Genomic DNA, 16,817 nt, shown 5'->3' with positions numbered 1-16,817 from the left:
TTGCAATAACGATTCTGAAATATTCACAATTTGTGTATACTAAACACTAGGCCACACCCGACTTTCAAATTTAAACGTCTGAATTACATCTAAGCCTATTATTCTCCCACATAAAAGAAGATCTATATAAATAATTACTTCATACTTTCTTTGCTGTAGACTTATAAATAAAGTTCTTTGCAGGGAACGTGTCACAAGTTTCAACTTTTAATGTTCAACCGGGAAAGACTTGTACCTGTCCACGATTTTCTGCTTACCCAAATAGATAAGGTTGTAGATAATTGTTGAAAACAAAGAGAATCCATAAGAATTATATATTATTAGTAAGAAAACTTGTTAGAACAAGAACTGATGTTCACAGCACTGAAACAGTTTTGTAAAGTATGTTGTTTTGCCTTTGTTACCTCTGAGAATACAGTTGACGTCATAGTGGTAACGTGACAGTAACACATACTTGAGATAAGTAAGTAAACGAACTTGTAAATAGTAGTATAATGTAAAATTGTAACAATGTTAACAATTCAAATGATTTGAAATGAAAAAGAAATCAAGTTCAGCTTTGTTAAAATCTACGTTTATTATATTTCATTATATATAAAAATTTAGTAAGTACTATGAACATTTATCATAAAACATTTTAAGAGTAATTGAAATGTTTAGAGTATAAGTTATTTAAAGAACGACTCATTATATCAAGGTTTGCGTCAACTGTACTTTTGCTATGACCCCATCCGTTCTTTGTTTATGTATAATATATTAAATAATCTTACACACTACCTTTTAAGTTCATTTCCGAGCTAGATGTTTTGTTCATTTTTCTCTTTCGAAAAACAAGACGAGTTCTTGCTCTTCACAAAAACCTTCGTTAAGAGCTATTTTTGCAAATAACATACAAATCGTTATTTGGGTAAGGCTGTAGGTGGATATGCTATGTAACAGGAAAGAAATGAAAGATACAACATTTTTAGTTGATACAGGCAGTTCAGCCTTGTAGTAGTAGTGCTTAGAACTTTCGCACAAAATTATACAAGAGCTATTTGCGCATAATTGCCCTTAATTTTGGATGGATAGACTAGAAAAAAGGCAGCTAATCAAAAACACCAACCGCTGAATCTTGTCCGACTGAATAGTGATATTTCAGTATCACCTTTATGGTGCACCCAGAAAGTAATATATTTTATGGCAAAGGGACGCAAACCATGAGCCCTTGGACTGACAGGCTAGGACAGGTGCATTCACTGCATGGTTAGTTTTCTCTAGATTTTTTAGATCAACCATACATGTATTGTAATGTCTCCAAAATTTCGCCTCACAAATCTAAGACTTGTAAAAATTAGATTATTAGCTAAATGTGTTCTCCCTTTAACTGATTTTAACTCCAAATATTTTGTATAAATATTACAATATTTTCTCACTTCTTAACAACTTAAAATACTATAGACTACAAAGAAAGGTTAAGAATTACAACTTATTTAAAATAACGAACTAATTTTCAATTTTATCAGTAAATGAAAACTTCTTGGGCCAGGAACGATGACGCATTAATATACGTGGAAACATGTATGAGACAGTATGACACTGTTTTACAGTATCGTCAGGCTTTTTACTGATTTTAATCTTGTATAGTAATTTATTGATATTTTATTGTATTTTTGTGACTGGAAACTGTCTTATTTTTAGAATTGAGTATTAAATAATTGTGAGTTTTTTTAAAACAAAAAGTGAACATCAAACTTTTCTTGAAACACATCATTTAAGTACAAGATAGCTTATCGATACTTTGTTACATTTTGAATATGAATATACCTAATGATCCTGGAAAATTTTGATTTGTTAGTATAACATCAAAAATCTCAATGGTTTGCTTAATACGAGACTTGCGTCTTAGTTACAAATATGTACTAAGTTATTCACTATCAACGAATTAAATCTTGACTGCTTTGAAAATACATAATGTCTTGTTCTAATTCCTTTTTATTTTCAAATCCTTGTATATCACTCACTTACTAATGCAAAGGGCAACCTTTACAATATCGGTTCTCATTGAAAACATCAGACCCAAAGTTTGTAACGGTGGTTTGAAAATATACAAAATAATTTTCTATTTAACAAAGAATGAAATAAACAGATTATTTTCAAGCTCGTCATTTACTCATAAAGAAGAGGTATGGAGGTATATTTTGCCTCATCCAAACTACTCTCACGTAAATACTGTAATGTTCAAAAAAGTCGTCTACAATGACTTCCTCCTCCTGTACATATAATAAATACTTCACTCAAGGGTAAGTAAGAAAAAAAACTTATTAAAACATGTACTCAATTTGAAGTCCTTTTGAGTTTACATTAACCAGACAAATGAGGTTTCGCTTATGTGTGTACAGGAGAAAATACAGCAAACTCCTCCAACGTACTCTTTCAGTATGTGTGTTGGATGGGTTGGTAGAGGTTACATTTTCGAAACAGATGATTGTGCATTGAAAATACCATTCACTTAATCTTCAAAATACTGACTTTTGTATATTCACAAACAATGATATCCACATGATGTATTATTTTGAGTAATGTTAAGTTTATACACCTGTTACAACACTCAATGTAAAGCACTCAATAAAAAGCTGGTAAAATAATATACTCTCAGTGTAGGATACATATGCAAAAACAGTTGTAATAAGCGACATAGACTGTATATTTTTGTTCCATTTTTTAAAATTCGTGTGGTGCTGGCTCATTATGGTTCCTCTCAATAATTTTAAGGTCAAGAAAAACTTTCCAAAACTTAAGGATTTTAAGAAGTTTCAAATAAATACACGTCTTGTTGCAAATTATTTTAGTCTATAACAATAAATAAGATCGGCAATCAGAAATTTCTGAAGATACATAAGGATATAAAAAACAGGTTATAGTACTAACGTTGAGCTACCGAGTTTGAGTGGTCTTAACAAATGATAATGAACTCAGAATGTCAACATAACGATGTTTCTACATATTATAGAACAAAATTAATATTGTTACAACTTTAAATTTAATTCGATTTCCATTGGTTAAAGTTTTTCAGTAAACCAAAAGTTTCGGAAGCAACACAATCTTCTATTCTTCTTTTCACTCCGAACACATGTGGGCGAATTTAACGATTTATTCAGTTTTCAAGGTTGACAAGTTGTCTATTTTAATAATTTATGAAGAGAAACTTGAATATGTTCGAATCTAGTCATAAACCACAAACGTAACTTAATATAAGTGTTTTAACCTACGCACATATTAGTTAAACTCTTGACACCTTTCACTACTTACATATGAAAATTACAAACACCATACCATAATCTATTCTCATGTTGCAGTACATGCTTATGGATACAAAGAGCACGAGCTGTAACATAACTGTTTTATCGTAACATGCTAGAGCTTCGATAACCTCGATAAATTTAACTCAAATATATTAAGTTTTAAAAAGTGTGTGCGTGCGTGTGTTTTCTTATAGCAAAGCTACATCAGGCTATCTGCTGCGTCCACCGAGAAGAAGTTTTGAATAATTGCGAAATATTAGTTTAAAAGTTTCTTTGCCATCTTATGTAACAGACACCATGCAATTGGTGCACACTTGTATAGGAATTTGTAAATTGTTATAAATAATATTGATATTATTTTAATATATCATATTTTAGATCTTAAAATTTATATTTATACCTATAACTACAGTAACAAATGAGTAACAATATTTTTAAACTTCTGTTACTAGATCTAAAAATGATTTTCATACTTTGATTTTGTTAAGTACGTTTAACAGAATTAGACCAATATATCCTTTGGAATTGAAATGATGAAATTTCATGAAAAAGTACATTCTATACAATATGAAACACTTAAATTAATAGTTTCAAATAAATAAGTCATCATAGAAGTCTTTTGTATCGAAAATACTTCCATATGAATGTAACTAATAAATCACTGAAACGATTTTTCTACCAGTCAAAAATTTTCCATATGCATTCAAAGAAAACTGTTGTATTCTATTTTCCTCTGTATTATTTATTACCAGCGTGTTATCTATACTACCAGTCTGTAGTCTTGAGTGTTGATGGAAATAAAGACATAGTTTCAACTACTTTCGTTGCGTCAACACAATGTTGCAGACAGTGATGATAAATCAGCCCATAAAGCATGGCAAGACTCATCCGCGACAAAGTAGTTCACTGAATAACGGATGGTTGGCCTTTTTCTTTAAAATCATATAGTTGTTGAGATGAATAAGCGAAAATAACTTTAAGAAGTAATGTATTTATCTTTAACGATAATACGAATTATTAGGATCCTAATTTTTTTTTTACTTTCGAAAACTTTCTGTTTTATAAGAAAAAAGCATCAGCATTATTCGAGCTTCTAACAGTAGAGCATTCTAGTACAGAGCAGAGAAAACGATAATACTCTTCTAACAGTAGAGCATTCTAGTACAAAGCAGAGAAAACGACAATACTCTTCTAACAGTAGAGCATTCTAGTACAGAGCAGAGAAAACGATAATACTCTTCTAACAGTAGAGCATTCTAGTACAGAGCAAAGAAAACGATAATACTCTTCTAACAGTAGAACATTCTAGTACAGAGCAGAAAAAACGATAATACTCTTCTAACAGTAGAACATTCTAGTACAGAGCAGAAAAAACGATAATACTCTCAGAAAAAAAACAGATGTCTGAGAGTTTGTTTTCAGTTAAGTAAGAACGAAATAGGTATCAGGTAAAAACTTAAAGCAAATAAGATATAAAAATTATGTTATTCTAACAAATTATTTACTCTTCCAAATAAAATGTGACCACCAGAATTTCAACATTTTCGCTTTAATTTGTAATGTTTGAGTAACCTCCCTTTACAAACAAGTTGAATTTCATACCGGTATTCAGGTGCTCACTTTAAACTGTCTTTGTCTTTTCACCAGTTTATTTAAAATGCTGTATCTGGACACATGTTTTGTTGACGTATCACCGACGTGAGCAGATGGCAACAAGTTTATCATAAACATATTCAAATTTTGTTTGGCTGGACTTGAGGCTGAAAGTATTGTTTTGTGACGAATATCTGCGAAACTTTGTTCTTTATCAAATGAACTTAGTTTTCCGTATTTCTATGTATGGCAAAGATACTGTGATATTTTCCGCCTTCTCTCTGATTAATAGTTCAAAATTAGAGACGGCGGCAAATGTCACAGTATCTTTGTCATGCATAGAAATACGGACAGTCAATCCATTAACATGTATGATAGGCATTAAGGTGCTTCACTGTCACCCTGAGAACCCGTTAATAACTTCAAGTAAGAGGAATATTTTGGAGTATTATATGGATTTGAATTCCATTCGCCAGCTCAGTAAACTTGATTTTTTTTTCACCTTACTAGATGAGAAAAATTGCATTCAATTTTTGTGTACTTTATAAAAACTAGTATATATTTTTTATGTATAAATAATACAGTAAATAAAGTGCTTTATTGTATAAATTAAAGTAAATGTTAATAACTAAGCCATAATCAAATCAAAAGCGTGGTTTAGTAGCTAGCTTCGCGCTACGGATTCACATTCGGAAGGTTGTGAGCTCGAGGCTTGCTTGCAACATGGTCTTGTGTTCTTAAGCACACTTTACCCTAACTATTTCAGTCTACCCAGTTGTAATGACAAGTACCAGCTGTTAGTAGGTGGGAGGTTAACTTGCAATGAATTGGTATTCCATCCACATGAAATGTGTCACCATGTGTTTGTGTTATTAAAGCAGCAGGTCAACATAGCCTTTTGAGTGCCGCACAGATTGATTTTTTCTCATGTGTTTGTGTTATTAAAGCAGCAGGTCAACATAGCCTTTTGACTGCCGCACAGATTGATTTTTTTACTTCTTAGTTCTTTGAAAACATAAGCATAACTCAACATTTTATTTCTTAAATAACTAATTTAAAATATTATTCGTTTAGAAATACACTATAAAATAATATATGGATCATTGTCTAGCAGGTATTTTCATATGAAATAAACAATATAATTTAATATATATGTAAAATCGGCTGGTTTGGGTTGAGAAAACTTTTTACGTAGAGGAGCGAACAACGTTTCGACCTTCTTCGGTCATCGTCAGGTTCACAAAGAAAAAAGAGGTAACTGACCGATAGCTGATCATATGTTTAAAGGAGGTTGTGTAATTGAGTGTAGGAATGTAGAGGGCGTGCTTATGTGTTGGATATATTTATTAATATAGGTATAAAGGTGTTCCTTTGTATTGGTTTATTTTGGGCTTGAGTTGTTGTATAGGTAAGGCTTCTTTAATTTTGCGCTTGTTTATATTTGTTTCTTTATTTAATATTTGGATGTTTTTATTGGTTATGTTGTGTTTATTTGACTTGCAGTGTTTGAAAACGTGTGAAGGTGACTTTTTGTGTTCTTTGAATCTGGTTTCTATTTGTCTACTTGTTTCTCCAATATAGACGTCGTGGCAGTTATCACTTTGTATTTTATAAATAATGTTTGTCAGTGTAGTTTTTACATAGTATATACCTCAGTTTTGTGTCTGGTTTTTAAATAAAATTGGTATTAACTGGAATGTCATATTTTGTTATTAGTTTTTGCCAAATGTTGGTTATTTTTCTGCTGATGTCGGGAATATATGGTATGCAGCAGTATATGGTTTCGTGATTTTTTAATCCGTGGGATATATTTAGTTGATTTTGCTTTTTGTCTAGGTGTGTGCGTATAATGTTTTCTATGGTTTGTGGAGGAAACTTATTGATGTTCATGAAGTATTGTTTTATTTTGTCTAATTCATCGTTAATTTTATCTGGTAAAAATAGTTTTATGGCTGTGTTTATTTGGTTTCTTAGTACGTTCAATTTTTGTTTTGTTTCATGTGCTGAGTCCTAAGGAATGTATAGTTTAGTATGGGTGATTTTTCGGTGGATTTCTGTTTTAAATCGTGTATCGGTTCTACATTCCTACACTCAATTACACAACCCCCTCCAAACATGTGGTCAGTTAACGGTCAGTTACTCCTTTCTTTCTTTGTGAACCTGACGATGACCGAAGAAGGTCGAAACGTTGTTCGCTCCTCTACATAAAAATTTTTCTCAACCGATACCAGCCGTTTTTACACATATATTTTTCTCTACAAGTGGGTTTTCTCGTCATCACGGAATATAATTTAATAATTAGTCATCATTGAGATTTGTTTAGACTATGTATAAAATTATTCATTGTTTCTTTTACAGAGTATTGGGTGTTAAAATCCCGCTTTCTGTTAGGCACATGCACTACTAATTTTTGGCAAAACCGCCTTGGTTACAGAAATATCAAACACTATAAAATTTATTTGATTTTGTGATTAGATCTTATTAGTGCTTATTGAACTTTGCATTTCTCAATGTTTGTCGGCACGTCTTGGAGGACACACATACACACACTCTCCACTAATATCAGCACAAGGGAATTAACAAATGTATACTGAGTGTATGGAAGAACTTATTGCTTTATTGTCTTTGCTAAGCTACAAAAAAAATAAGAAGTTGGATATCCACTAGTCAACTGAAAAGTGTGATGCGATGATAGTTCAGCTAATTTCAAAATTCTCTTAATATTTCTTTATAAAAACATGAGAGTGATTTTTACATAAGTAAAAACAATCGTGCCTTTTACCACTGAATAATTAAAGTAAGGATAGAATACAGTTCAGCGTAGATCCTAGTGTTTGTATCAAATGTGTCTCAGACTTCTTGTGGCTCCTAGCGCTGTAGAAGCCAACAATTCTATTAAAAGAGATCGACATCTTGGATTTAACTTCTAATTTACAATATTTTCTTCACCATAGTGCATTACAAATCTTTACAATATGAAGTTTTCTTATGCTTTAAACATAAAATTCTAAGAGCCTATGACCTTATCATACACTAATACATTGAACCCAAAATACTTTTTTGATCTACTCTGTTATCTCATGGCTATATTTTTATTATAGTAGGCTCTGAGATTTTACTAATTATTTTCACATTATATCTATGCTCTGGATATACGATATGATTGATTGGGCATATAATATAATTACGTGTGTTTTAAGTCCCCAACATTAATCTCATGTTATTACATTTCCACAAGAAATTATAGTATTCTGTATACTGATATGTTTAGAATATCTTAATTGTACTGTTTTCTAAATGTTTACTATTGATCTTAATATTTTAAATTTATCACAGAATATTTAGTAGTCGATCACATAGATGTACCATAAAAATTTGAGCACAGGCTGTTTAAGGGTGTGTCATCCGATTTTGTATTATGTCTTTAATAACAAAATGTTCTAAGGATATATATTTTGATCTCATTTTATATCGTCGATGCGAATGTTCTGAGAGACTACAATTTTTTTAAACGTAAAAATATTATATCAAGGGTAGTGTATAATTTAATATTATTGTAATCTATGCAACATATCAATTTAATAATGTTGTAGAGTTTCTATCTAGCATAATGGTGTACCTTGATCACAGGGAGTTTTAAATCTTAAAATGTCACAGATCCTGCCTCGTCTTTTCATGCTTAACCTTTGTCTTTGACGTATAAATTAAGAAAATGGCTATAACTGAAGATATTTTGGATCTATGTAAAATTATATGTTATACAAGTAATTCAAGAATTATGGGTTTTCATATATAAGTTAACAAGGAAGCTTCAGGAACTGTGCAAACCTTTCTATATCACGAGATCACGAAATGCACTCCAATAAAACCCAACAGTCAGAAATAGGAAGATCAAATATGATAAGGAGGTAGATTCTTATTGCACCGTATGATCAAGAAAATAAGATGTTACCTCTTTCACATTAATTAGTTTGTGATAAAAAGATGTATATAAATAAAAATGTATTTCATAATACATTTCATCAAAGGTAGTTTTGAAGTCTATCTTATCTTACGCACTTGACCATGAGAAACTGTTAATGTTCTGTCATCTAAACATAGCCCTGAAAGCAGGTTATCCCGAAAACAAATTTCAAGAAAAAATTTATAATTACAAATAGTTAATTTCACAATTTCGCAAAACACCCATGGGAAAAACATGAACAAGTTTTCATTGGTAATACGTAAACGCATCGTATATAATTGAAAATGAGTTGAAACTAATGATTTTAGAAAACATAAAATTAATACCACATTGTAATATGTCAATGTGTAAAGAAGAATCAGCAAAGAACCTCTGAATTAGTGTTCATCACAGATATGATGGATGCATTAGAATAAAAACTAACACCTGGTGTAAGAAAACCTTATAGTGTGCCGAGAACAAAATAACATAATAATTCTTAATAAATATAATACTTTACGTAACAATTTTGGTTACATGCAATACTTACCATTCCCTTACAAAGACTAAGGGAGACACGGGATCGATTGTCCCCTTCAACATAGCCATTGTAGTAACACCTTTCTGGAAATGGCCGTATCCACAACGTTGTATTTTCATCTAATAATTCCACAGTGTGATGATGAAATTGGGGAGCTATAAAATTATCATCTTTTTGTAACTGCAAGAGGAATGTTTTGTTATAAGCAACCCATCTATAAAATACTTTTTGTTTCCAGTCTTCTAAACTCCACCGGCGGTAGTGTTGACCACCAGGAAAAGGACGTCCACTGGCATCGAGACGAACGGGGTGCACCAGCTGAGATTTAGTGGGCAACGAACTCACTTGAGAATCTGAAAATAATTGATTAGATATCATATCATCAATCACATACGAACAGAAATACAAGATTTAAATCATATCTCGGAGATTTTAACCAATTGTTTAACATATTTATCTAATTAAAAATTAGTATCGTTTGTTTTTGAATTTCGGGCTTTTGAATTTACTCGAGGGCTATCTGCACTAGCCGTCCATAATTTAGCAATGTAAGACTAGAGGAAAGGCAGCTAGTCATCACCACCCACCGCCAACTCTTGGGCTACTCTTTTACCAACGAATAGTGGGGTTAAAATTATAATGTCCCCACGGCTGAAAGGGCAAGCATGTTTGGTGCGAACGGGATTCGAGCACGAGACCCTCGGATTACGAGTCGAACGCCTTAACACACTTGGCCATGCCGGGCCCATTAGTATGGTAAAAGTTTTAAGGTAAATAAGATCAGCTAATGTTTTTGCATGAAACTAGATTTCACTTAACTGCGTGAAAAACAGCAAATTATCTTCCTCTTTCTTTATTGGTGATTTCGTATCATTACATTAAGCTTTTTCTTGAGAGCGTCATTCGTCTGAAGATGCCCGTTTGAGATTGACGTAGAGAAAAAAAAAATGTTATATATATATATATATATACACACACACACACACATTAACAAACAAGTGGAATGTGACAGTTTAAAATAAAATAGAAAAATGTTTCCTTGTGTCACAAATAAATATTTATAACTGCATATAATACGAAACGTAGAAATCATCTTGAATTCTAGTAATGACAGAAATAGTCTACGAAGGTATAGCATTTAGCAGATCTTCGTGTCTGTACCTTTTATAGGATGATTAATTAAACTTTTTTAAACTAGTTTTAATAAGACAAAAAACGAAAAATTACTTTCTTTCACAACCGAGTTTTATGCTATATAATTTGGAATGACATGGTGTACTGTAGTCCGTTAAACACACACATGACAATAAATTGAATGTGCTCTCCATATATATACCAAATTTAATATATTTTAGTTTCCTTTATACTACAGCAGGAAGTGAGTCACCCAAGAACAGAAACTATTAACTGTTAAACTGAGTGGCAGTATTATGACCGAGAAGCTCCCATTCCCAAACTTATTTTCTAGTGTTCAAATAACTACATACAATTTTATATATATTTTGCTTTTGACGCTCGTGTGACAAGGGACGAATAACGAGTTATTTCTACATATCTGTCTTTTTAATTTTCTTTCAGTTTACAAAAAAAAAATCATGTGAATCTTCTGCTACATGTAAAACGTTTCAACATCAAAGTTATTCTTCACGGTATCAGAAGATAAACGTGGTCGTAAAACCAACCAAAACTCTTTACAGACCAGTTAATTAAACTTGAATAAAAACAACAATTTCTTATTTAATGTAGTTATCATAAAACGAATGAAGGATTCCAATAACTAGTTAAATGAACAGCTGAATTGAGCTAGATTAGTTGAATCTCTTGGGAAGGACATTTTATATGCATTTGGTTTCATTCAAGCGAAATATTGGTTGTAGTGTTTAAATCATTTTATTGGATTCTCCATCATTTAAGGCTATTAATTTGTACAAAAGAACAGAAACTATTAACTGTTCCCACTGTCCCCATTTAACATTTTTCTCTCTATCGTGATGATTAAAAGCAGTTAGCCTAGTCGAAAAGTAAAGTTCTGACACTGAAGTCATGTTATTCTCAGTGTACGAAATTATCTGCGACTGATACGTATCTCTAAAATGCACACAAAACCAACTGTGATAATGACATACCACCTTTATCAGAACTACGTCTATTTCAAGAACACTAAATATTGTCACTAAGAACAATCTTCTAGGAACACTTGATACTGTGATTAAGACATTTTCGACAATAAAAAAAAACATATTTTCCACAAAACTGAACGTTGCGATTGCAACACACTTATTCCAGGAATACTGGTCACAATTATTACTATAATTATCTTCTCTGAATAATGAAAAGTGTGATTAAATGAAACACCTTCCACGAATATTAAACAGTGGTATTAAGATATATTACGTATAAACCTTGAACACGTTGTGCAAGTAATATATTACCCAGCAACCTTAAACACAACTAAAAGAAAATGTATATTTAACACTTTTCTTAGTACAATGAAAGCACTAAATCATTAAAGATGACGGATAGAAAACTGAAAAAAAAACATAATTAGAGTTTAGACCAACATATTCTAAACCGCAAATAGGAGCTTCAAAGTAAAGAAAACAGCTAAGTTTTTGTTCTTGTTTTTTAACTGCTGCGTCAGAAACAACACCGTCACCTTGTATATTCCGAAGAGTGATATGACAGTCACATTTGTTATAAATTCATATTCTTTATGCTAGAACCAAAATAAAACAACAAGACTATCCTCTAGAAATATATAAATCAGTTACGTTTCTCAATGCTATGAAACTACCTTTTACTCAGATTAGTTGTTATTTTAGGAAATGATTACAACTATAATGTTACTGAATAAACAGCGTTCACAAGGTTGAGATATGGGTACGTTTTAAGTTTAATTTTAATCAAAGCATAACCAAGGACACGATCTATATTAATACACAAAACTGCTACTTTGCCGAGACTGAAAGATTCATTTGTACTATTTCTGCAAGTGTTGATAGATTCAGGTCATAAAAGCCAAAACTCCACTAGCTCCCAGCTGTAGCTTGAATATTAGGGATAACCTTGCGCGAAAATTCTAAAAGAGCAAAATATAGTCTTCACTAAAACTGTCTTTTTGGCTGGATGTGGTAGTTGTATAAAAATGTACCTATACACTTATTCTTACTCTATCACAATATTAATTTCAGAAACGGATAATACTGTTAATATTTTTGAATGACTATATATATGCAGGGAGAGGTTTCTAAATATAATTTATAAATATGGAAGTTAACCAAACTTCGTGTTAAAGTATATTTAAGCCAAACCAGTTCAGAAGCCTCCCTCTGTTCTTCATTGAAACTGAAGTATTGGTTTTGAGCAAATCGTATTGTTAAAAAAACAAGAATCCATAAACGTCATTGTTGAAAATACTAATGATATAATAATAATTACGTTCATTATTTCCGACTTTCTGTAAAAATCTAACATATTTATGTATTTACATTGAAATAAAACAATTTGTAATATCCCAAGTAGTCTCTAAATTTTACAGGTGTTTGTCTATCATTTTAGAAAATAATATATGTTAAATTAATGTGGATAAAATAATTCTTAACTAAACATCTAAGAAGGGTTGAAATATAATAATGTATTAAAAAATCACCATTATTTTAAGAAACAAAATAGGGAGTGTGTCAGCCAATTTATTAGAAATACAAACTGGAATATTTTTTCGGTGTTTTTATTGCTACATCCACCTTTTTTTATTATTACTATATTACAAAAATATTTTATTAATAATACTAGTACAAATCAGAACTAAAGTCAAATTAACTAAACACTGAATTCTCGTAACAAAGGCAGAACGATGTATTTTGTTCTATTCAATATTAAGTAAAAACTTAAATTATGTTCGGAATGATACTCAGAAAAAATTCCTGAGCTATTTTACACACTCATGTTTATATGCGATATGAATTAAAGAATTCACTACTTATAACTTTCATGATCAAGCTTAGGACATAAGTATGTTTGTTTTGAATTTCGCGCAAAGCTACTCGAGGGCTATCTGCGCTAGCTATCCCCAATTTAGTAGTGTAAGACTAGAGGGAAGGCAGCTAGTCATCACCACCCACCGCCAACTCATGGGCTACTCTTTTACCAACGAATAGTGGGATTGACCGTCACATTATAACGCTCCCACGGCTGAAAGTGCGAGCACGTTTGGTGTGATGGGGATTCAAACCCGCGACCCTTAGATTACGAGTCGAACGCCTTAACCCACCTGGCCATGCCGGGCTTAGGACATAAGTTAGAAACAATTCATTCTCCATTTTTAACAAATCCTATGGGCACTACTTTCTGTCAATTCTTTCTTAACAATGAAACTATATCCTATTAGTGTATTATATGTAAATTAAGGGTTCAAGAGTAACGATAGCTTACGTTTTCTTTAGGTTTTGTTATTTTAGTATCGAAATAATCAAAAGCGTTGAAGTAATAAGTTTAATCTCATTTGATAGCTGTGAATGAATGTAATGACCAGAATGACTAGAATCGGTAAATCCTTCATTTCGTCTGACAAGCACACTTTTGGTGTGCGAGATTTGTCATATTAAACTAGGATATTACCGATTAACGCTTGCTATGAACCCAAGCTTTCGCCCACGTTGCCTTTCATTCATATGTATGCATCAGCGCGTCTAATTGTACCCATTTTATCTATGTCGCAAGTCAATTTTTATGTAGATTCACGTTTGGGTACAAGCAGATTTTTATTTACTTAGTTTTCGAGTTCTATTATACCATATAAAAGTTTTATTGTTATTTATTTTCATTTTAACTATTTTAAGGTGAGATTCGTTTTTATTATGAAATAAAATTCAAATGTTTAAATAGAGTTTATCGTCACATATATGCGATTTTTTAAAATCACATGTTACGACTACTACAGGGGCCATTACATTTAATAACTATTACAGTTTTATGAATTTTGCCTACTTATTTATGAAGTAACAACTTAGCAAAATCTAGAAGTAATTTTAAACTGCATTATTGCTTGTTGTACGAGACCTTGAGTGTTACCCACGCGCAAGGCTGATTCAAAAAATAAAAATAAATACCCGAATTTCTTTAATGGCCCATATGACTCATTTAATTCGTCGGGAAGCAAAACCTTACCATAGATTCTATCAGTTACGTGAAATGTTTTGTCACTAAAATATATGTAAAATATTATGTTACTAATAGGTAACTAAATGTTGAGAAGTAATCCAAATCACGATATTTGTCCCCACAACCAAAAAGAAAAACAAACTATCAAATAAAGAATACAAATCTAAACCTAGAAGTGTAATATATAATGCCAGGAATAATTAATATATATTAAAATAAAATTAATTTTACTTTTTCTCATTCCGAACGAGTATTAATAAATCAGATTACACATTTAGTGTAAGCACTCACCTGTATTTAAAAAGTACGCTTTCTTTACAGTAACTCCTGCAAGAAGTACAGATGTGAGTACCCACCACATCGTGACAGAATCCAAAACACGTAAGCACTATCAACTCAAAAACTGGATGAAACAATCTTGGCACATGCCATTCAATTTGATTAATTGGAGGCAAGACACAATGACCTGGCAGATCAAAATCACGTGAGCACACAACAAAGTCTTAGGAACATTGATAGACGCCTTTGAATTTAGTACGACAGACGAAGCTCCCCGAACCCACGATGTCTCTGTCTGCACAGCGTACTGTGTGGAAACAATTCTTCCTAGTGTTATATTTGGGACACATATAAACCGTGAACAGTGTCAAGCCCTAGTGGTTAAAATAAGAACTACCTCTTTGATCACATACTACGAGCTATATAAAAAGTGTAAGTAGTTTATCTTTAATTATGTAAATTAAAAAACATGAAGGGTCCAATGTAAAAAGCTTTGACTTCATTAATAAAAATAAAATCTTTTGAAATTTCTATTTATACGTTTTAAACAATTCCATTATTTCGGTCACTTTTTAACAGCATGAATATTTTAAGTCTCACATTAATGTTTGAAAGCTCTGTTTATTGTCCGAACACTTTGAATGTCACATCAGTGCTTGAAGGGCTATTATATTATTTAATTATTTGAGATTCCTACTTTTACTTAAAAACACTCCGCACTGTTTGGTACTTAGCGATATTTTCGTTTTTACTGGTCTTGAGTCACCTCGAAGATTGAACACTTTTAGGCCCGGCATGGTCAGGTGGGTTAAGGCGTTCGACTTGTAATCTAAGGGTCGCGGGTTTGAATCCCCATCACACCAAACGTGCTCGCACTTTCAGCCGTGGGAGCGTTATAATGTGACGGTCAATCCCACTATTCGTTGGTAAAAGAGTAGCCCATGAGTTGGCGGTGGGTGGTGATGACTAGCTGCCTTCCCTCTAGTCTTACACTACTAAATTGGGGATAGCTAGCGCAGATAGCCCTCGAGTAGCTTTACGCGCGAAATTCAAAAACAAACAAACAAATCCACCACTTTCCAGCGTTTCAGTGAAAAAATATCTTTTATAGTGGTGATACAAATATAATCCACCTTTTCATACATGAATTAGTAGTCCAAGACTCCTGAAATTGAGCCAATAAACTTTACATTTTCTTTTTTCTTCTACTGCGCAGTTTGTTATTCATTTTTTTACCTTCCAACAGCAGTTTAAGGCATCTTGCTTTGTCGATTTAGGTCATTATATATTTATGCTTTCATTTTTTCTATACTATTTTAGACTTCTAACAGTGCCTGAATGAGCTTTCATTTAACCTGACCAGTTATAATTCTTTTGTTATCACTATTTCATGTCTAATTCTAAACTTTAAATTATTTTACTGAAACATTGTTTTTTCAAACAGTTAATACTTCAAAAACCTCTTGTATTGTTTGAATGCCAGTTTTAATGGCTTTTATGCAAGTTATTTAAGGCTCACTATATGTACGAATACTTTGAGGCTTTTATTAATGTGTCAGTTTCTTTTTTCCTTCATCCAACTATTTCAATTTGCTAGTCTGACAAACCCCTTTTGTTAGCTAAATAATTTGAATCTTGCAATAATAATAATACTTCAGTATGACATATTTATTTTTGAAAGTAATCTATAACCTGAATATTAATGGTGTGGGAGCTGTGTACAGATTTACCACTGCAGTATAATAGTAAAATAGGTGAAACGCCTCAGCACATCATCCTGATAGACATTTAACTGTTATTTTAACGATATCTAGTATACCAGGAAATGTTTATGAAAAGTGATGCGATATCAAGCGTAATGAAAGTGAATTATGAAACAAAACCCAGATATGCATTACGTGCAGAATTAAGTTTTCCAAGTTTCTATTGAATAATAAGATAAACTTTGAAACAAGATATTTATCAATTTCAGAATAAGGTACACCTAGGTAAATTAAGCAGATTTTATGCATGTTTA

General features: G+C 31.8%; 1 protein-coding gene across 10 annotated transcripts in view; it reads right to left on the bottom strand.

Moving 5' to 3' along the window:
* The window catches only part of LOC143222169 (A disintegrin and metalloproteinase with thrombospondin motifs 20-like), a 140,215-nt gene extending 125,099 nt beyond the window's left edge, over positions 1-15,116 (bottom strand). For 9 of the 10 annotated variants that reach the window (XR_013012048.1, XR_013012047.1, XR_013012049.1 and 6 more), the window contains exons 1-2: positions 14,813-15,115; positions 9,371-9,714 (exon numbers count right to left, since the gene is read on the bottom strand). Coding sequence is in view for 6 of the 10 variants with exons in the window: in XM_076448240.1 (XP_076304355.1) it covers positions 9,371-9,714; positions 14,813-14,882 (414 nt within the window). In the remaining 4 variants the exon portion in view is untranslated. Of the gene's footprint in view, positions 1-9,370; positions 9,715-10,180; positions 10,269-14,812 lie in introns of all 10 variants that reach the window. The other variant, XM_076448244.1, reaches the window with a different exon arrangement.
* Positions 15,117-16,817: the final 1,701 nt, after the last annotated feature.

The sequence above is a fragment of the Tachypleus tridentatus genome, chromosome 8 (assembly GCF_004210375.1).
Source record: "Tachypleus tridentatus isolate NWPU-2018 chromosome 8, ASM421037v1, whole genome shotgun sequence".
Lineage (NCBI taxonomy): Eukaryota > Metazoa > Arthropoda > Merostomata > Xiphosura > Limulidae > Tachypleus > Tachypleus tridentatus.
This window is presented reverse-complemented; position numbering and strand designations above follow the sequence as displayed.